Source organism: Pleurodeles waltl, chromosome 12 (genome assembly GCF_031143425.1).
Source record: "Pleurodeles waltl isolate 20211129_DDA chromosome 12, aPleWal1.hap1.20221129, whole genome shotgun sequence".
Lineage (NCBI taxonomy): Eukaryota > Metazoa > Chordata > Amphibia > Caudata > Salamandridae > Pleurodeles > Pleurodeles waltl.
The window spans coordinates 252,202,186-252,225,569 of record NC_090451.1 but is presented as its reverse complement, the minus strand read 5'-3'; the positions used below and the strand labels follow the sequence as shown (position 1 = coordinate 252,225,569).

General features: G+C 42.4%; 1 protein-coding gene across 2 annotated transcripts in view; it reads left to right on the top strand.

Annotated features, from left to right (window-relative positions):
- The first annotated feature begins 1,213 nt into the window (after positions 1–1,213).
- N4BP1 (NEDD4 binding protein 1) overlaps positions 1,214–23,384 on the top strand; it is a 160,569-nt gene continuing 138,398 nt past the window's right edge. For both annotated transcript variants that reach the window (XM_069217885.1, XM_069217886.1), the window contains exons 1-2: positions 1,214–1,527; positions 16,085–18,045. In XM_069217885.1, coding sequence (XP_069073986.1) covers positions 1,315–1,527; positions 16,085–18,045 — 2,174 coding nt within the window. In that variant the 5' untranslated portion in view covers positions 1,214–1,314. The remainder of the gene's footprint in view (positions 1,528–16,084; positions 18,046–23,384) is intronic.

Here is a 23,384-nt window from a genome sequence, read left to right as displayed (position 1 = left end):
CTGACTCCTGATTTCGAGTTTATGTAAGAAGTTTCGATTTCAATTTGAACTGTATCTGATTGACCAAAGAAAGAGGAAGTGACATTGAGGGTCAAGATACTTATGGACTAAGGTCATAATTGGTGATTGGACCATGTGACTATATGTGAGGCATCATGGGATGTATAGTTTCTTGTTTATTTGTATTTTGATTGGCTGCTATTTTAAGTCAGTAAAGAAAGAGATAGCATAATTCTCGCCTCTGTGTCCTTAATAGAATTGAAAATTCTTGACACGTTAGCTAGAAAATTTTGTAGTCTCCCTCCGGAATCAGGTCTCTTGGCAGGTATGTGTGTGTGTGTGTAGTTCTTATACTGCAGCTGCCACTGACACTGTGTGTAACATGTTTCCGAAAGGGTGGCCTATTTGATACAAGTTTTAAACTAATGACTTCCATTTTCATGGTGCTTTCCGTCACAGGTTCGGACCTTATAGCATACATGCCAAGAGACCCGACTTCTGAAGCAAAAATGTTTTCTTTTTAGGCGTCTTCCGCCTAAAATTGCCTATGTGTCAAAACAAGCCAAAAGGGAACATACATCCCACTCCCACTATATTTTTTTACCATCTCCCACTTCCCAATTTGAAAATGTTGGTACATATGCCATAGCACTATTCCCAAGTGCACTGACCAGGACTCAAATCACGGACTGTTTGGGTATTAAGTACTCGCGTTAATTAGTGAACTTTCCGACCAGAACAATACATTTCCACAATTTAAATGACACTTATTTTTCACCTGAGTGCGCATTTTCATTTTTATGTTGTTACCTACAAATAAAAGTCCCAACAAAGTAGTGAGGGAATATTTTGTTCCTTATATCTACATGTTTGACTCCAGTCCTTCATTCACTGATTGCCCGTTCCCACTGCATTCAAGACCACAGTTCCCATTTCACATGCTCTTCTCCGCTGTGTGACTAATTTCTAATGTAACTGAAATCGCGCGCCCAGCGTACGAGCTGCATAAATGCAACAACCTCCAGCCCAGCTTTTGATACCTTTCCTTATGTGTAACGTGTACTGCGTGCTAGGCGATGTGCTCCCCAAAATCATACAATTTCGAGTCGGCGTATACGTTTAAATGTCAATCGAATTCGAATATCAATAAAGAATTGTAACTATAAAAAAAAGCGAGCAGACGCCGGTGACATCTCTTCCGGGTGACGCGCTCTGTGCTCCCCGACGACGTCATTGGGCGGGGCAGGGTTTGAAGTTGTTGTGGTCACGGGGCATGGTGCTTTTTGGCAGAAGAGTCTGACTGGTGGGCCCGAGATGGCAGATGACCCGGTGCAGGATGAGTTCACCGCGCCAGGGTCAAGGGCTGAGTTGCTGGAGTACCAAAGGCCGAGAGTCCAACAGCTGTTCGAGGTCTCGCTCACGGTGCTGGGGGCTCTGGATCCGATTCCCCTCTATGGGACTGTCAGTGGGGGCCAGCGCATCTGGGTACAGCTGAGGGGCGCCAGCAAAGATGTGCGGAGGGCAAAGGTGAGAAGAGGGGTTACTGGGATGGGGACTCAAGAGTGGGGTGAGGGGGAGGAGCTGTGACCGAGGGCGGAGTCGGACTGAAGGATGACACCTCGTATGAAATGTAGGAAGGGCAGGTTATGTTTAGTCGAGGTAGAGGGGGACGTGGACGGTGTGTTTATGGGGAGAGATGTGACAGCCAAGGTAGTAGTGTCCTTGGAAAACATTGTAAAGTTGACAGGAAGACGCAGCACCAGGAGGGAACTGGGAAGAAAGATAAGGTGATTCAGTTGGAAGGAAATGAAAACGTTGCATACTTGACAAAATTTGGGAGTTCCAAGGAGATTTGGGGAAAACCGATTTAGGGCATTTCATTTCGCCTCTTACGTGCATTGGAGTATAGACGTTTTGTGTGAGAGAAAGCTGAAATAACATTCCTAGTTAAAAATTTCAAGGGCTCCCTTGTTTGAGTCGAAAATGTCGACATCTGTGACTGGACTACGTTGTCATACCTCTGTTGTCTCGATGAATATCCCTCAAGTGAGAATTGTGTCCCAATTCACGCAACCTTTCATCCATGGCAGGGGTCTTCAAAATGTTATGCTCTGGGCCTCTCCTAAGTAAAATCTTTTAAAGTTGTCCCTCCGTTCCCCTCCCAAAAAACACTTTATGGTATGGATTGGTGGGATGGGGGAAACAGGGTATGAGATCATTTCACATATAGTTTTTATCGCTTATAAACCGCACTAAATTTGAGACTTATAAAACAGCAAATGTATCTGACAAAAGCAGTTATTGACAAAAAAATACTGCTCACCATAATCGCGGTGTTGTAACTGCAGCCCTGAGTAACAGGCTATTTCCTCTGTCTCTTTCCCCCATTCCATTCCTTGCATGACAATCACCCCAATCTTGAAACAGGCTGTTTAGAAACAAATGAGTTCCCAAATGTTTCCCTTTTTTTCTGCAAGGCTGCCCTCTGTCCAAAATGTTAAAAAGGACAATCGGCTCCCATGTCCCTTTTTTTTTAAGTGAGTCCATCCTAATTGTGATGCACTCAGACCCCTAAGACTCATTGTAGCTGCATTACTCTGAGGCCCCAGGGGTATAGAGGATCAGGGCTCTGCGTCTAAATGCAAACCTCCTCCCTGCCACCCTGTGGGCTCACATTCAACAATAAGAACTTCCCCAGAACAGTTAATGCTTACATGAAGGTGCCTCTGCCTGAAATTGAAAAGCAGGTGGTGGTGCAGAGAGTTAATGAAGACACAAGCCTTCTCGCCAGTCGTTAGTTGTTTGAGTCACTTAATGCCGTTGCCACTGCTTATTATGAGATTCTGCAGCAGTAGTGTTTTCTGCATAATTATGAGTGTACTGCTTTTGCTAGACAGTATAATAGATAATCTGCTACATAATCTGCAGATGTTAACAAAAAAAATAGATTTGACTCAAACGGATCTAAAGTTACTAAGTATGTGGTAACCTGTGTTCCGTAGAAGTTGAAGGCCCTTCACAAAGGTTGACAGGTCATCTTTCAGTTGCTTATTGCTATATGTGGGTGGTAACAGTTTTCTAATGAGGTGAAATGTTTCCCCTGACAGTGTTATAATGAATAAAAATGATGAAATAATACTAACCACAAAATTTGCGACATTATGTTGAATAATTAACTTTTTCTTGATGCATAATTTAGTCAACCCTTGCACATAATTTGGTCCTGTCCTGCAGCATAATTCCAGTGGCCCTGCTTGAAGCTTCTTGGTGACTACTATTTAATGTTTTTGAGAAGTAATTTATGTGTGCTATTGTAGGAAGCTCACTATCTTTGTAGTGTACCAGTGTAAGGGGACATTATGCAGATACTCTAGGGCAGCCCTTATTGGATGACTAGTTAAAATAATAACCCTAAAAGTTCTATTTTGTGGGTTTAGCAATTGGGCTTATTAGTGGACATTGTTAAGCATTTATTGCACACACAGAGCCAGTAAGCGAGTCACAGACTCGATAAAGAAATCTGACACCAATTTATACAATTAACCGATTTTTATATGAATACAGATACCAAGATCATCAGAATCGGGTAAGTACTTTTCAAGGTTTGAATTTTATACGTTTCAGAAGTTGACATTGCAATTTCTGGAGCAGTAATGTTATCCTATGGGGAAACACATATACTGTATTCAGGCTCTTAGCAGCTACCTACAGGACTAATCTTCTGTAGTTCACGTAAGTATGGTGCAAGCTCCAAGGCAGTACCAACAGATCGCTTTGGAAGGCACTGGGACCAATGGCTTCAGATGTGCTTTTCAGCGTCAGGTGCCCCAATGTTATCCTAAGGGAAAGAAACAGATGCTGCACCCATCGACATACAGGACTGTTGTTCTGGACTTGACGCAAATATGGGGCAAGGTTCAAAGCCACACCAACAGGTCACCTTGGGGGGCTCTGGGGCATCTTGGTGAAGAGGTGTGTTACTGCATTGGGTGTCCTATTCACCTGAATGGAGATTAGTTCAGTCAGAAAGATGCTGCAAGCAGAGACTAGAGGACCAGTCTGTCTGAAACAACAAGGGGGCTCAGGTCTCACGATGCCCAGGGTCGTAGGGACACCTTTGGTCCTCTTCCCTTTGGTTTGGCCAGGTGCAGAGGTGTGCAGGGGCGTCATGTTTGTCATCAGGGGGCACTTGCTGTGGAGGGGGCCCGCACAAAGAGGCTTCAGGCGGCAACAGAAAGTCCACAGTTAGCAAACTCAAGGCCGACTTCAGCTCTGAAGGGCCTGGGGACCATGCTAGCATCGTTGGCCTACTTCAACTAAGTCTAGAGGGCATGGATGCAGTGGTGCTGTCTGGTGTCGAGTTTTGGCGGTACGTAGCCCTCGTGATTCTTTTTTGGTGCCTGCAGGGAAGCAGCTCTGCTACTCCACGGGAGATCTTAGTTACTTCTCAAAGTGCTGACAGGCCTCCCAGGCTTTTGGAGGCAGAATAGCTGCAGGACGAGTTGTCATTAGCACATTTGTCGAAGACAGCAGGCAGGCATGCAGGGTTGGCTGGTCTTCTGTTCTTGCTTTTGTGACCCTTCAGTGTCTGTCTTCTTTCTTCTTCTCTTTTTTCTTTTTTTTTTTTTTTGGTCGGATCTGTGGTCGTGGTATCAGGGGGTCCCCTAAATACACAATTTAAGGGCATAAAGGGGAGTGAGAGGCAGTAACCAATGGGCCACCTACCCCTAGGGTCACTACACCTGCTAGATGACCACTACATGTGGGGTGTGGGCATCACCCTGTCCCAGAATTCCTAATTCCACCACACACAAGATGGTGGAATTCCCAATTTTGTGTTCTCTTCTGGCTGGCCATACTAGAGGTATGTCCAGCCATGCAGTAGAACACGCTTCTTGCGTAGCAAATTTTCCTGCCTGTCTTGGTGCCAAATAGGCCTCAGGGCAGGGGGTCGCATACCAAAGGTGGCAGGGACTTTGAAGTCCCTGGCCTTGGTATCCAGATTTGCTCTCCACCCTGTTGGTGGAGGTGATTACACCTCCTCTCAGAGCAGGCATTGTTTCTGACCTCTGAGATCAGAGGCTCTTACCTCCAGGGGGTCAGAAACTTGTGTGTGTGGTGGCAGACTGGTCGAAGCCAGCCAGCCAGCACAGCCAGTCATCCAGCACACTAAAGAACTAGAAGGTTTCAGGGGGCACCTCTAAGGTGTGCCCTATGGGTGCATGTCATAATAAATCCAATACTGGCATCAGTGTGGATTTATTAAGATGAGGTGCTTGATACCAAATACCACTAGTTTCTGTGCAGCCATCATGTAGCTGGGTCACTCGTGCTGACCAGAGTCCAATACATGCTTTAAGATGGCTGCCGAGTCACGTGCAATGTCTAGGAATAGAATGAGTCTTCAGTGGGGATATCTGCTCATGCAGATATGCCCTCACATGAATTATAATGCACCCTGCCTCAGGGCTCCTAAGGCCTGCAGGAGGGGTGACTTACATCTAATGCATGTAGTTACTTTGGCACAGCACACAGTGTGCCTAGGTTTCACACAGACATTTGCAGTGATGGTATTTGCCAACTGAAGTTTCATAATCTAAAAGAGTACATTAACATGCATTTATTTTTTAATTAAGTTGTTGATGCAATATTTTATATGGAGTTACCTTACAGTGAAAAAACAGATTGCTTAGTTTATTTTGTTCCTTTCTTTTTTTCACCACCTCTTTGGCCCTGCCGCCACACTCACTGACACCATCCCCCTCCCCGCCCCCAACCCCAACTGCTCACTGGATCACAGATCCCATACTTTTCAATGCACCTCAAAGGCTGCATGTAAATACAAACAGCTTGTAAACACACCAAATAAGCAAACCAGTGCTTCCAGGCCAAATTCATTTACATGCATTTGCATCGCCCTCAGGTAAGCCATCCTTAGGCCCTAGGTAGGTGCGCCTCACATTTTGAAGACCTTGGACTTACTGATTCTCCGTGAGTTAGGCACCCGCTCCAGAGATCTTTCTAACCTGCATGTCACTCATGCCTTAACTGCACATGTTTTGCAAGCAATGGAAGCTTGTAGTAGTCTGGAGTTGTTTCTACTCCGTATAAAGAAAAAAGGACACTGCACGCCCTACAAATAGGGACATTTTCCCAACAGTTCCTATCCCTTAAGGGCCATATTCGAGTGCCAAAACATGTTGATGGTAAAGGAAATCAGGGTCAGTTGCTGTATCGTCTTTTTCTTATTATCTGGTCAGGAAGTACTAGTAAAACATTTTTAGCTCCCTTACACACAATTTTAATATATTAACAAAATGGGGCATACATGTTGAAATAAGGGGCATTACCTTACCAAAACTAGGGAACCCATAACTAGTAAACAGTACAAGTGTACACTAGTACGTTTGAATGTTTACAATGCTGGTTGTAAAACCCATGGATGAACTGTACCACGCTAGGTAGGGGAGTTTCATCATCCTATATGAGTACATGAAAGTATGGGAATTTTATTAGAGGTTTCTCTCTTTCAGGTGTGGTGCTTCTTGTATACTCTGTGAATACAAAAAAATACAAAAGTCATTTAACCCCTCTCACTGCCTCTTTAGTGTGTTAGCTACATGTGTGAGTTCTGTCCTGTATGAGTGAAAGATTAGTGTGATGTTCCTCATGCCCTTTACTTATTTATTGCATTTGAGAAAGCTGCATTGCTACTGTCCATCCTGTACTTTTGTGTTGTAAAGCTTGGTATAAAAACTTCCCACTACACAAACAAAACACTTAATTTTGCCAGTTCTCTTTTTAATGCCTGACATGAATCAGGGCTGTGGAATTTAATTAAATATCTACTTGTCCATGGGATGGGATCATCATCATTTTCGGTCACAACAAGACAACGACTCTTGGTGGCCCACCCACCACCCACGCACGCAATCTTGGCATCATACTGGACTCATACCTCTCCATGCCTCAGCAAGTCAACACCATATCATCCTCCTGCTACAACACCCTTCGCATGCTATGCAAGACTTTCAAACAGATTCCTTTAGAAACAAGAAGAGCAGTCACCCAGGCCCTCATAAGCCGCAGACTGGACTATGGCAACGCCCTCTACGCAGAGACCACAGCCAAGCTTCAGAGAAAACTCCAGCGAACCAGAACGCAGCCGCACGCCTCATCCTCATCCTCCCTGGCAACGAACACATCTCCGCCCACCTCAGATCCCTACACTGCTGCCCATCAACAAAAGGATCATTTTAAAAATCCTTGTCCACGCTCACAAAGCCCTCCACGACACTGGACCAGCCTACCTCAACGAACAAATCAACTTCCACAAACCAGCTCCGCTCCGCCGACCTTTCCCTCGCTACAGTCCCCCGCATCCAACTCACCACCTCTGGCGGCAGATCCTTCTTCCGCCTCGCCGCCAAAACCTGGAACTCCCTCCCCACCAACCTACGCAAAACCCTGGACCTCCTAACCTTCAGAAAGCACCTCAAAACGTGGCTTTTCGAGCAGTAAATTCACTCCCCCCCCCCACACCTTGAGACCCTACCGGGTGAGTAGTGCGCTTAAGAAATTTGATTGATTGACTGATTGATTAAATCTACCTGTCCTGTAAAAAAACATCTGGTTGTCCCTTTGGTGCCAGGTAGTGTGGTGACAAATTATAGCAGCAATCTCATTATGAAAAAGCTCTGATAATAGCATCTCTAATTATGCCAGGGCTACTACTATAGTAGGGCTTGAATACTTGCAATTTCAATCCTTGCTATAGCAATTTCTTTAATTTGCCACCTTTCCGCAGATCTACATAATGGGGCTGGAGGAAGCAGTAAGCAATAGTTCCAGGACTGGAATGCCTTTGAGTCTGCAACCCTACTAACTTGCATGTTTTAAGGATTTTCGCCAGCTCTTTTCTAATCTTTCCCCATAATGAGACAGGTTGAACATTTACTTCTGACAGTGGCAGTGGCAGAAGTAGAAGTTCTTCCAGGGTTGGGGAAAGAAGTGGTTGGAGGCAAAGTGAACTTGTAAACGCTCAATAGATTTTCATTTGTATGGGGTCCTTAATTAGGTCTGGCGTCAACAAAGACTTTTTGTTTATATTAAACTTCTATTTCTCTTTATATCGGCTGGCTTTACTGAAAGTGATCGCATTCTGCTCTTCCACAAAGAGCATATTTACACACAAAGTAGTTTTGTTCAGTACAGAGAACTACTGTTGCAACCAGAGGCGTAACAAAACTGGGAGGGCTCTGGAGGGGTGCTGCAGGGCCTTTGTTATGCTACTGGTGTCAATGTGTGCTTTCTGAGACCAAATACCAGCCTCGTTCACCCCCCCCCCCCACCCCCAATCCAGTATTTGTTACAATAGTGAGGGCCTGGCAGCTCCCACAACAAAGTGTTACAAAAGCTATGTCAAAACAAGACACGCATTGACGAAACCAAAAGACTCACAAAAAATGTTAGATCGGTTGGGTTTACCAGTGCTTGTTTATTTTCATGCTTCCCATAATCTTGTTGAAAATGGTTACACATTTTTCATTAGGAACATTTTTTGGAAATGCTTGCATGCATCAAAACTTTTTGCTAAATGACGCTTCAGAGAAATACTTGCTTTTTTTCTGAATATTTTATTTTGAAAGCAAAGAATCATCACTCTTGCTTACAAGCTTCTGCAAACATTTGCTTCCAATCAGAGCGTTCTGGGAGCATTATACTTAGCCTTATATTGGTAAACGTTTCAAAAGTGTGTACACTTAAATACATTTTTTTTTTTTTTTTATTTTTTTATTATGGAATCACTGTCTGTAGTGCAGTGTGACCTTACAACGTTTATTTACAGCGCTCCCCCTAATAATGAAGGCTTTTCGTTAATGAACCATAAATACAAGTTTGAACAGCATTAACATATGGACACACATGACTTCAACTGCAGACAGTTTGTTTATCTGTAAACCGTCAGCCAAAGGGTTTGTGCTGCAGGGGATTGGGTCTACTTGTCACAGGGACAAAATTAACATGAACACTTTTTGCCCTTGACCCCAGCAATATGTCCTGGGCGTCAGGCGACGGGAATTTCACATCCCTGATGAATTAATGAGTGGACCCTCCTAAAGTATGTGGGCAGAGTTTGCTGAAGGTTTTATGTGTGAAACAAGCCGATTTTCAAATGGACTATGTCATGTAATATTTTAAAACGTACCTTACAAGTGGCTTCATGTCACTTCTGTCACCTTTGGTCAGTTTTGGCATTGTATCCAACATCACTTTGCATTCTTGGGCTTTGAACCCAAAAAGAAAGTGTTAATATAAAAAAATACAAGCCCCATAATGCAATATGCTGTTATTCGAAAAAGATGGAATGGCTGATACGTCATAGTGACGTGACAGACCAGTCCAATGCAAGATAACATTTCGCTCCTGGCTTTATGCTTTTTTTTATGAGGGTTAAACCGCCCATTGGGTGAGAGGACAGAGGTAGCCTTTCAAATGCAAATAGGAATATCTTACTGCTTATGCATTACCACTCCTTTGGGGGGTGGGGGGATGGTAAGCTAAAAAGATAAGTTCCAGAATAATGAGAGTAGCAGAGACACTGTGAAAGAGTAAACAGTGTATTGGCATCCCTCTTCCTGAGCGCCTGCCTTGAATGGTATTTTGGACCACTTATCTTTGTGACTGTGTGCTGGCATAATTAGATAATAGTTGATTCTGGCAACATCATGCCCATGTTTCAGATCCACACTAAACTGACCCTCTCTCCTAAACCGGGAAATTTATCAGTTTGAATTAATGTCCAGTCTCCCCAACCAAGGTTGGTAGAGGGACCACACCTTTAACTTTTCAGTTTTTTTTTTTTTAAAACCTTTTTTATATGAATTTGTATTGAAAATGGTTATAAAGAATAAAAAATGTTCCACCTAGCGCATCAAGAATTTTAGTTTCTATTAAGGACACGGAGGCGAGGATTATGCTCTCTCTTTCATTTACTGATAACACAGCAGCCAATGGAAACAGTATAAACTTTAAACTACATATCCCATGAACACTCAGCCATCCAATCATGGCTCTTCTCTGACAATATAAATATCATTAACACTATAGTCCTTCCTCTTTCTTTGCCAAAAACAACAAAATTAAGAGTCGGTATAGAACTTTCAGAACACTGGTCCTCTGAATGCCCTCTTGGAACGTGCCAACAGTCCTGACTTTTCCTTCCGGCTACTTCATCGAAAGAACAGAACATCAACCTGATCCAACTTCATAACCGAAGAATTCAAGGAGCACTTTTATTCGCCCCTGCAGAAGAAGACAAGCAAAAACTAATATCCACAAATATATATCGAGTTAGGTACATTTTCATCAAATATTAACATTTATATTTGATAAACAGTTCTATCATACAAAGCATGTATAGCATATACTTACGAAGGATAGGATAATCCTTACCTCCGTGTCCTTAATAAAATATAAATTCTTGATGCGCTAGCTAGACATTTTTTAATTCTATAGCAGAACCAGAGGCTTTGAATTTTGCTAGTTTAAAGTCTATTTTCTGCAACGGATACTACATCAACAATAGATTTGTCATAAAGTACTTTAAAAGTAGAATCATGTGACCAGTCCGGTGGTGCCATAATATCCTCCAATCTAGCTCCTGTTGAAAAAGCTTTAGAAGCCATAACTCCTCTGACAGAATGAGCTCCAAAGATGTTTACGTCTATACCTGTTTCTGCCAATAACCATTTGACCCAACAAGCCAAAGTTGCTGCAGTGACTGGACATAAAGGGTTCTGCATAGAAATTAACAATTGACCAGAAACATCCTGTCTGAATTCCCACGTACAATCCTCATAAGCCTTTATACATTGTACAACACATAGCTTTTTATTATGTGGAAAAGACGGATATGAGATACACTTTGAAGTCTCATTATGTCTGGTAATGGAAAAAGATACTCCTTCGGGAGTAAATACTCTACCTGATGAGTCCAAAGCTTTGACATCAGAAACTCTTCTACAAGCGAGTAAACATAGTAACATTGTAAGATTAGCTAACAATAGCTCACGCGACAGGTCCTCGTTAGAAGGCCAACTTCTAAGAAAACAAAGGACAATATTAACATCCCATAAAGATGTATATTTTGGCTGAGTGGGGTTTTACCATACGAATGCCCCTAAGAATTTTACAAACTAAGCAATGTTTCCTCCACCGGTCTACCCTGAATGTGAGGATGACCAGCTGAAAGAGCTGAATGACCATTATTAATTGTCCTGTAAGCCAACCCTTTTAAAGCCAAGTCGGACAAAAAATTGGCTATGACATGAATTTCTGACCCCACTGGATCCAAACTCCTTTCACTGCACCAACATAACCACTTCCTCCAGGCTTGCACATATCTTTTGTGAGTGGAGGGAGCCCAAGACTGGGATAAGAAAAACAGTGCAGATTCCGAAACTCCAGGCACTTGCCATCGTCTCCTGAAAGTGCCCAAGCCATCAGGGACAATAATCTCTAGAATCAGAGGGTGCGAGCTGTGATCCTCACAGACTGGCAGCATCACTGGAAAGTTGCATGAGAGGGCCATGGCAGATGGGAACCAAGGCTGTGCGCTCCAATATGGAGTCACCAAGATAATTTACGTTTGATGTCGCAGTACTTGGACCAGGACACGTGGAATCATAGCGAAGGGGGGAGATGCATAAAGCAGATCCCCTAGCCACGGTTGAAGGAATGCATCCATCCCCAACGACTGAGGATCCGGCCTCCAGCTGAAGTAACACAGAACCTGGTTGTTCAACTGGGAAGCAAACAAATCTCTCTGACAAATCCCCCACCTCAGCTGAAAAGCATGGAAAATCTGTGGTTTGAGCTTCCAATCGCTGCCATCCCGCAGGAAGTGCATATTCCAATCCGTTGTATTGGAACAACTCAGAATGTTCTCTGCTATCACTGAAATCTGGTGATGCAGACAGTAATCCTTCGCGATCTCTGTTAATAGACGAGATCTGGTCCTTCCTACGCGATTGCTATACCTGACCGCAGATATATTGTCTATCCGAAGGAGGATGCAATGATGGACTCTGCGAGGGGAAAGTGATCTGATTGCAAACGCCCCCGCAAAGAGTTCCAGACAATTTATTGGAGAGTTCAGGAACCAACCTTGTTCCCTCAAACACTGCACCGTCGGTCAAGGAAGTTTGGTGAAACTCCAAGGAGCTGAGGACAGCCCAAAAGGAAGAGCAGTGAATTCGAACCAATGGGACCCCCATTGGAATTGTAGAAAACGTCTGTGGGGAGTGAAAATCGGTAATGAATGGTACATATCTTTGAGATCCAATCTCCGTCTCTTAACATATCTGGAGAAGATGTATTCCCTCCATCTTGAAATGGCGGTTAACAACCCATGAATTGAAATGTTTGAGGTTTAGTACCAAGCGGGAACTGCCCCCCTTCTTTTGCACAAAGAAAATTGTGCTTACAAACCCGTGAGGGTGAGGCGTAGTCTGTACAACTACCCCTTTCTGTGTGAGTGCAAAAATAAAACTAGGTGGAAATCCTGGACTGTTTGTACCACCTATGGGTCTTGTGTAATATTTTGCCATGCCAGGAGGAACTGCAGCACCCTGCCCCCCAAAATTACCGAAAATGGAGTGATCCATACCTGGGGTATTGCTGTCTGGAGTGGAACCACCTCCACGTTACCATCTGGTGGAACGGCCACGTCCTCTATAACGATTGGGGTAGAAGGTCTGATAGCTGGAGGAACTTCCTCTGCCCCTTTGAGTGGCAAATCAGGAAGCCTTGAATCTACGACCTGGTGCTCGGCCTCTGAAGCGCTTGGCCCGGGCAAAAAGAGCATTATTGAATACTTTCTTGACATTAGATTGAGCTTTGCCCAAAGCTGTGGAATTCACAACATATTTACCCAAATCTTTGACGAACTTGTCACCAAACAGCATACCATTGGCTAAGGAGCCAGCCTCATTATTTGGTAACTCTACCAATTTGGGGTCTAGGCGCATTAAGAAGGAGCACCTGCGTTCAGTCGACATGGCGCAGTTGGTGTTGTTGCGCTCATTCCAGCACAACGTCTGGATCCAGAAGGGTATTAGCTTCTTTAGATTAGATAGCTATGTCCAGGATTTTCGTCAGTGGACCTGACCAATCTAACAATTTGTCTTGGTAACCATGCCAAGCGCGGTCCAGGCCCTTTTTGGGATCCTTCATAAATTTCCTCAGAAACTTCACCATACTGGGATCCAACTCTTGAGTATCCGCTACTTTGCCGACCAATGAAGGCCGTGGACACTCAGATCTGAGAGTGTTGCGCACTTCCTTTTCAGGACTTTTGCGCAGCCTATCCTGCACATAATGAGCCACTTCATCACTGGGAACCCACTCGGTGGAACGTGAATGAACTATATCCTCAGGAGAGAATAGGAGATTCGAACCAGCTAGGGCCAGTGCATCAGGAATAACATAACAGGACTTGCGCTACTTTTTGCGTGGGACAGAATCTGCATGCGAGTCATCCGACTCTGACTTAGATGATGATTGCTGTTGCAAGCCAGACAGAGTGTGAGGTCTTGGGGAAAAATATTTGGTGATTCTTGTGGGAAGAAACTCCCATATTCATGATGGTGCAGCACTGAAGCTGCCATCTGCGCCAGTATTTCTGCCGAGGAAGAACCTCTGGAGCGCTGCACAGAGGCCAGACACCTCCATAGACTCACCAGCTTGTTAGTGAGTTTGCTGACTGCCTCCGCCTGAAAACTCTGTCCTGCCAAAATTGGTCAAGGGTTGGGTGAAAAGTTTTAAGGCTTGTATCGGGGCCCAATTCAGAGTCCTGCACATGATGTCCAAGTGCCTCCACCAATCGTTCCTCCATTTGCTGCTCCACTGGCTCTTCCTGATACTGCTCCTCCTCATTGGCGTAGTACGCCATATTATTATAGGTTGGGAGGTATGGAGAAGTAAAGGGCGGGATGGGGGGACCCTGAAGCAGATGCACTATTTTGTAGACAGCAACAGCTAGAAGCTGCTTGGCCAGCAAATTATTTGTGGAGGGAGCCACCGGTTCCTATAATTCAATTAAACAGTCAATCCCCCATGGCCAGGCCCACTTCGTATTATTGCAGCCCCGTCGAGCAATTGACAGGCTGATCTGCAGTATAACGTGTACCCTGCATGAGACCCACATTGAGCCGATCCGAAAGGAGAAATCTCCAAGCCGTCTCAACGCGCAGGAAATTGAAAGAGGACTACGTCCTCAGAAAGAAAGACTGAGAGAATCTCTCCTTCGGCCTTGCTCCCGCTCCACACCGGCTGACAAAAAAAAAAAAAGGAATCGTAGATCCTTAAGAAAATAACAATAGCGCAGCAGCGCAAAGTATAGCGAGCACGCACTTTTAAACAGAAAATAAACACACCAAAATAACATGCAAAAAATCATTATGCACGAGATAACACTTAACTGGCAGGTGCAGCAGCAAAGAAAGAGGAAGGACTATAGTGTTAATGCTATTTTAAATGTCAGAGAAGAGCCATGATTGGATGGCTGAGTGTTCATGGGATATGTAGTTTAAAGTTTATACTGTTTCCATTGGCTGCTGTGTTGTCAGTAAATGAAAGAGAAAGCATAAGCCTAAGCCTCCGGTCCTGCCATAGAATCATTGCACAATTGCCAGGTGCAGACATGTCTGCTTTGCTAGTAACTGTTGTGATTATTTTGGTCCTTTTTCCCCAGTCTTGTACACAGTGCAGATGACTTTGAACTTAAATTTTACATCCACCATGATCACTTGGTGCACTTTCAGGTTTTATTTTAGATTGCCACTTTTCATAATTTTATACACATTCTGACCGCCTGCTTGCGTAATATTCACAGCTAATCTGTTAATGTCTTTGCAGTCGTTGTGCCATCACTGGGTCATTTATTATCTCATCTCCAACCTGTAGTTGTAGAAATAGTAGTTGAATTAGTTACGTTTTTATTTTGTGTATCAACACCTTTTTGATTTTGTATGTTTGTAAGTTTTCAAAACTTTCTCTTCATTTATCTGTTTTGCTGGTAAACTCTTTTTTTGGCTGATGTTCATTTATGTGTTAGGTATTCTTAATTTGCAGCCATTCATTCTTGTGAAAGTCTGCCTCCAACATTGATAAGTTTTGAGTTGGAAATGAGTGTACACACCAAAGTGTTCACAGCCACCCTTCACGTTCTCCAGTCAGTAAGATTTCTGTTATTTGGGTGTGACTTTTTAAAATGTTCATCCGGTAGTTGAGCAAGTTATTCGATGAGCTGCCCATGACCACAGATCTGTAAGGTGAATATCAGCTAAAATGTTAACAGCAACGATGTTCTGTATATTCATCAGTATATTTTGAGTGATGTCATCAATGTTACTATAATGTCTGGGGATGAGTGCTTAGAGGAGGACGACCTTGACATGGATTTCTGGTCCCCTGACAACAGGTTTCAGCTTTGCAGTGCCATGAAAGCTAAACTACCTGAACCATTCGTCTTTAGTCCCTTCCCCCTCTTACACTCTCAGAAGTGAGGGAAATGTGATCTTAACTTTTTAACTTGACCAGATAAAACCAAACATATGAACTCACAAACTGTATTAGCTATTGCTATAACTCCTGTAGTCTGAATATCTGTTCATTTGAAACTTGTGTCTTCCCCTGACGTTTGGGTTGAGTTGTTCCCTGGAATTCAGTCATGGCTCACTTAGACGTATGTATGAGAACTGAGTTGTTGATTTGTGTTTCTCAAACACACAAAAGGTGATGAGAGGATTGCTTGCCTTTCTCTTCTGAGGCGCTTCAGCCCTTTGGCGTACTAAGAGTGCTAGAGGTCATAACCTTTGCAAGGAAAATGGGCCCCTTACGTTTAAATCAGTTGGACCCTGTTACCGCTGCACCAGTGTTTTACTGTGATCCTGCCTTAACCCTTCTTGTCCAAGTTCACACAATTCTTACTTTATTACAAATGTTGATACTTTAATTGTTTTACTGTTTGTGATCTTTTTAGATTTCAAAGTTGTGTACTCCTTTGTTTCCTCTTTTATAGGACTATATTAAAGGACTTTGTGAACCTGAGCTTGAACAAAAAGTAACCTATCCAAAGGAAATGCACTGTATATTTACTGGTGCGAAGAATGTCTTTCTCAACAGCCTTATTCATGATACTTGTGCTGACGTGTCAGTGACTGAACTTGGGATCCTTGGCATAAATGGAAGCGAGGAGGCGGTTGTTCTGGCTCAGAGTCGCATACAACAATTTGTTCAACTTTTTAAGAGCAATCTGAGTTTGCCAAACAATAGGGAGTCAGCAGTCAAGAAGAAGTTTAAATGGTTTGTTGAAACACACGCAGACAAATATACAATGGATCTGTTGCTTTTGCCTAGCTCCTTAAAAGAAGAACTTCTAAATCTTACAAGACATACAGTGGTTTTGGAACCTGAAGAGCACTGTGATTTGCCAGATTTTGAAATAGTACATCACACTAGTATCCAAACATCTGGCATGAAAAATGAAGACAGACTCTGTTTGGATGAAGTGCGAAGTAAAGCAAGTACCCCAGTGTCAGAGCTCACAAAACAAATGGACACAGTTCTTTCTGAATCAGCAAAAAAAAATGTTTCTTCTCTCAATGGCATGCTTCCGATTCAGGAGTCTTGTGTCTCCAAAGAGAGGCAGTCGTGTAAAAGACGCTGTTCTGATGTTGAAGAAAGGCATACCAAAAAGCAATTTTCCCTTGAGAGTCCAAGAGAATCTTTTGGCACTGTGACTGTAGTAGATGTTGTTGATCTGCTTTCTGATAGCTACAGTGACTTAGATGATTCAGTGATCTTTGTAAAAGACTATGATGTCAGTGAGGAAGCAGAATACAAAATTCTTGTAAATTTTTTCCAAACAATGGGTTATGCCAAAGAAATCGTAGAAATGGTAATTGGTGAGTTAGGGCAATCAGAGGAACCACTCAAACTCCTGGATGAAATTGAAAAAGAGCACAAAAGGGTACAGGAAGAGAAAGCAAGATCTTCTTGTATCCCTGGCTCATTGCATGTTTTGAGGGACATTAGTGCAAATAAAATTAATGTTTCTAAGGCACTTGAGGAAGTTTCCAGTCAGAATGGAGAAAAAAGCAAGAAAAGCCAACCTAATTACCCCACAGAGAAAACACAAAAATCTACTGTACATCAAGTATCCGATTGCCCGACAGTCAAACCTAGAACTTCAAGGAGAACTTTCAGAACAGCTGCAAACTTTTCTGTTAATACTACTTCAACAAAAATCAACCCTTTGAGCCAGGGAGGGATCCTGGGGGAAAGTGACAACCTTGAACTTGATGGAGACATGCTTAAAGACACAGACTTTATAGCCAGAGGTAGTTCAAACGTTCCCCTGCAAAATACTGTTCTGGCCAAAGATATACATTTTAAGAACCAGCCTCTATTGCTGTCTGATCAAAAAAATGTATTTATATCCTCGACCCTACAGAGTAATAATTTGAACCCATCGCAGGAAAAATGCCCCCCAAGAATTGTTAATAATCACCCTGTTGAATGTCAGAAACCGAAGGTTGGACCTCATAATCATACCCTAGTGACCAAAACGGGTGGCTCTTCAGATGGTGGTAGTCAGAGGTTTAACCTGGCTGAACCTTTTGAAAATATTGAAAAACGAAATCCAATTGGTTCTTCAGTCACTGGGAGTCAAAAATGTCTGGAATCTGCACCTGTTGCCAATATAGTAAAACCAAATAATTCTGATCCTGTAGGAGAAAATACTTTTTTTTCACCTGAAACTAATAGGACTGTTCAGCAGACTTTCCTCGGGAGCCAGCAATTATCTGTTCCTGCATCAACTGTTAATGTTGAAGGACCAAAGCACATTGATCTTTCAGTCACTGGGAGTCAAAGATTCTTTAATACAATAAACGTTCCCTATAAACTTGAATTACAAAATGAACCTGGCAAAGCAGATCTGAAACACATCATTATAGATGGAAGCAATATTGCAATGAGGTAAGCTTTTTACCCTTTAATTTTACATTTGCCTTCTAATTGCTGATTTTGGAGCACATGCTGTCAACTTGAAACTGTTTTGGTGTACTACAATATCTTGGTTTTGGAGCACTTGGTCAAAGAAGAATGCCCCTTGCCATGTGTGCCCTCAGTAAGGCACGCTCTGCGTTTTGATATATAGATGTGTGTACATATATATGTATGTAATAAAATGTCATTCTCAATCTTCATTTATGCCATAAAATATTGATCTGTTTGCATTGGGTAATCTTGTTTAATTTGAACAGTAAGCACAGTTTCCTTTTCCCTACGGTAACCTCCTGTCACCATGATGTGTCACCTGCATTATCATTCATCATCATAGCCAATTAAGGTTGCTTACGTGCTGGAACGGGTACTTCGTTATTTTCCATTTGACCTGTCATACAGCATCTGAAAACTGGACAGCCTGTAAAGGCGTAGCCATCAGCAAAACATACTGGGAGCAGGAGATTACCTCAGTGAAGATTTAATTACCCTAAGTATGCAAATGAAAGGATATTACCTCAATGAAAACAGATCAGTATTTCACTTCTAAAATGAAAGTTGAAAAGGCAAATAAAAAATGCTTGACCTATGGCATTGAAGGCCCACATCATCTGCTTTGTGTGAATGCTATCACAATCTGTATTGTTGTCTTGTCTTATTTTTTTCTGCCTTCCGATAATCTCCCAAACGAGCAGCTGGAAGATAATATGAATAAGCTGGGCAGGGAGTTTCTCAGTATCTGAATTACTTGAATTAATCTTGGGATTTTTTGTCCATTTGTCTCTTATCGCCTCACACTCTATCTAGACCTCTCTGACCTCTACTGGTTCACTTTATCCCAATTTCAAGATGTCTTTTCAGGTTACGGAGCTGTGCATCTGTATGCTGTCTTTATTATGCCTGCCAGTTTTTGTTTTCATTTTTAGAAACACACCTCCCTATAACTAACAATTGGTCATTCTACTTTTCAGAAGCCTAAATTGCTAATAGGCGTGTGTGAAATTCACATAAGTTTGGGAAAATTGCATGTAATTACATGAAAGAAGGATCCGTCGTTTTGCTCTATATTTAAGCGTGAAAAGCTTTGACCTAAGGAAAGTTTTCATTGCAAAAATGAAGTAAAAACACAAGTGGTGTGAGAAACAGCCTCTCACTTTTTGGCCCTATTTGTTATTCCCTTGCACTCGTGGTAAAACTGTACAGCAAATGGCACATAATTAGGCAACATTGCTTAATGGTGTAACTTCAGGAATTTTGCATAATAAGCGTAATATGAAATTCCTGAAATTATGGAAAATTATGCCAATGTGATTTAAATTTCATACAAATCTAATTTATTGTTTCCTTCTTCTAATCACTCATCCTCGTAGCAGGACTCCTGAAAAAAAAAAAATATCTAGCAATCCCCTGAGGCTTCAACCCAGTGCTTCATTTGCTGACAAGTCATCAATAGCGTCCTTTTTTTCAACACCAATACCTTTCTAGCTGCAGTTTCTGTACACTTAAACTCACCAGTTACACTTAGGCAGTTCAGTACTTGGAACTGGCTATTCTCAAGGGGCAGCATGTTCTCCTTTTTATTGTCATTCGCCTCTGGGTACAGCATTCTCACATATGTGCAACTACCCCAGAACAAGTAATTCAAACTGGATAGAGGAGCCAGGGACTATTGCACTAAAACTCTCTCCAGAACTATCTGCATCCACAGAGCATATAAACTAATTTGCTTTCTTCAAGAACAAAATATGACGTATCAAACCATGAAGTTTCAGTTTCATCACTTCAAAGATACTGGGTGTTATTTTGCTCTTTGTTAAACAGCCTATTTCGACTCCATTGCAAAAGCGGACTATGCTTCCATACGGCCAGCATATTATCCCTACTTGGAGTCTACCACATTTTAGTTTTTTAAATAATTTTGATAAGAACTTACCTTAACATTACTACAGGTATTTGGAGGACTTGTATTTCTATATACATCACTGCAAAATAAAATATTTGACATTGGATTTCTCACAGAATTTACAACATGCCATCTGAAATAACGTTCTGGACAAAACAAGGTGGTGGGAGGGTGCAAACAAGAATAACCACATTTTGGATTTTCTCCATGACACATGCCAACAGTAGTTAGTTGTACTTGGAGATGACAATTCGCAAGAGCGTATAAGAGTACTCCTGTAGTATTATTTTGTTACATACTCTTACATGCCTTTTTCAGTTGACATGTAAGAGTACAACTTTATGTACCTAAAGACACTTTTGGTGAATTTGCCAAAAGTGTCATATCCTTTAGCTATCTTACCTTTCAGACTTTTCCCCACAGTGATTCCAAAGTTCTTAAGAGTCTCCAAAAAGTGTTTCTAATTGCCCTGTTCTGACAGACAGGAGCACTATTTCTTCTTGGCAACCTCTGGATTTAAGAACATGTAACTCTTTCACTTCCTCCCACCCCCTCACTTTCCCGGACCCTCAGACTGACAAGGAACCATAATTTGCCTTCAATCCCATGAACAAAAGTTCATTTTTAACACCCTGGAGTACTTGTTGAGGTCAGTGTTGCAGGAGTCGTGTCTTAGAAAACATGCAGACCAGAGCCCCTAGCCATCATTTCTTTCTTCCTGCAAGCCATGCGTGCAACCTTTACACTGGATGTTGTACCATAGCTTCAACAATATCGCACCCACACATGCTGTCTTGCCTGTTGAGTATCTGGTGGGAAAATGTGAGGCTTAGACCATGATCACTGGATCCGCCATAAGAGCTAGGACCACTCTGGAATAGGGTAAGCATGACCTTGCAGTCTATGAGCTCCAGTGACGGAGTTTCATGTTTTCAGCAGGCTGCTTGTCTAGACCTAATCTGTCACTGTATGTGTTTAATGGTCATCTTGCCTGCACTGAGGACTAACTCTTGTATTTAACAGGTTTATAGAGAGGCATTTGGTTCAATGAAAACCAAAGGCTCCACAGTCAATGTCCTTTCAATGTGTAGTTCCGGATCCTGCTTCTGACAATGGAAAGTTGACCTTAACCTTAAGTGGTGCCTGAGCGCTACAAGCCCCTGGCCTTCTCGAAGTCTAACAAGCTCTACATTCTACTAGCTGTTTTAAAACTGGTGCCCATACATACTGTGATAATCACTTTGATCTCAGAGAAAGGAGTTTTTCTAATCTGTTTGTTTAAGTTAATTAAACCCATACCAATATTTACAACACAATCTATAATAAATAAAATTAAAATCTCTAAAATGAGCTGGTACAAGCTCTTTTATAATGGTTTAAAAGAAAAACTAAAAAATGCACTTTGAGTAAGAGCTGTCCCCTGCAATCTATCCACTAGAAATGTAGCATTAGTTTATCTGTCACGGTTATTAACAGTGGTTTTGTAGAGGTATTAAATGAGTGCCATAAACAGATATTTAATCAATTTACAACTTAGTTGTGGGTCATCAGGCTTAAGACTCTCTACTATAACGCCTGTGCATGTTTTGATGTTTCTGTCATTAAACGCCTTTTTCAATAACTTTGATCGAAGGGAGCACAGAATAGCACAGATGCAAACTAGGTGGATAAAGTCCTCCTTTTTGGCTTTACAAAATCTGCATTCCTGCGATCCATTGTAGTCCCATTTTGTCTGGCTTGCCAGTGACGGGGAGCAACCAAAGTGTATGGATATTCATTTGTGTTTTATGTTAGCTGTCCAAGCGTGAGATCGAATGCTGAAGCTGTTTTTATCTGGCAGACTCGAGTAGTTTTACTGTTTTGTTGACAGCCCTTTTAAAGGTGTCATACGTTGGATTTGTGGCCCATAATTCAGATAGGGTCAGGTTCTTGATGGAGTTCTCTAAATATTCATGGTAGGCCGACTGGATCACTTTGCATGGCCCCCCATAGGGCACTATTTAATGGCACATCCTGCATTTTAAACCAGCATTTTTATTGTTGTTGATCTTCTGTCCAAATCTTGTTTTTTAGGGCTGAACTCAAGATGAATTTGTGCCTTTAATGATGTTTATGGCAAAGAGAATGTTTTCCTGTAAGCACTGGTCTGCAATTTGTCCAATAGGACTGCATCTTGTCCTCTTAGGGCTGCACTTGCATAACTGACTGTTGGGTGCAGTCTTGCTGAAATGACTGCTAATAATAAAGGCTGAAAGGATTGGTCAGTCAGATCTTTCCTTAATGAATTAAAGGTGTAAGTTAGTGCCTTCCCTTTTTGGGCCATATACTATTTCTGATGTTGGAAACCTTAATTTGAGTCCAAATACAGGCCGAGGTACTTGTAGCTGCCTACCACTTCCAGGGGAGAGTTGTTTAGCCAAATCTTAGCCTCAGTCCCTGGTCGACTCGAGATAGACATTATTTTGGTTTTTGTTGAATTTACCTCTCGATGATTTTTCTTTGCGTAAGTGGCCAAAGCATTTACTAGTCTTTGCAGGCCCACCTTCATCATGCTGAATAACACAATATCATCTGCATGGGAGAGGTGGGTAAGACGTAGGGGAGCAAGCCGGGGTGGATGATATTTTACCTGTGATCCAGTGATGGGGCAAGGTCTGCCATGAATACATTTTAAAAATTAGACGCCAGCACACGTCCCTGCTTGAGTCCTTTATTAGTGAGTATATGTCGACATAACCTTGTTCCATCACCTATTTTCACCTGGATCCAAGTCTCTGAACAGATCTGTTCCACAGCTCGGACCAGCATTGGTAGAATTCCCCATTCCCTTAATTTGAGCCATAGCAGCCCCCTGTTGACACAGTCAAAAACTACTTTAAGATCCACAAAGCAGAGATGTGATTTCTTCTGTGATCTTTTGCTTTGTTCTATCGTGAAGGTGGTAGCTTGGATGTTTGTTATTGTGCCTGCACTTTTCCTAAACTCTGATTGGTTCAGCAGAATTTTGTTATTCAAGGTTGAGCAATTGATCAGATCTACTAGTACTAGGGAGGTGTAATACTTTGCTTGTGCATCTAGGAGCGATATCAGCCTGTAATTTGCAGAGTTGGCCGTTAAATATTGGATTAATGATGGAGCTCTCTGGGATGACCCCGTTTGTCTGAATTTCTTTAAAAATGAGCAGATAGCACAGCTGACCAATATTTAGAATCTTCTTTAAAAATGGCCTGTGGTATACCATTGAGACCAGACGCTCCATTGTGTCATCCTGCAAGTATGTCTTTTTTAACCTCAAGGGTTGAGAGTGCTATATCCTCACTGGTGGTTATATTTGGGGTTCCTGCAGCCGAGAGAGAATTGTTTAACACTGGAATATGGCCGTCTCCGATGTTGCAGTCGTCGATTTAAA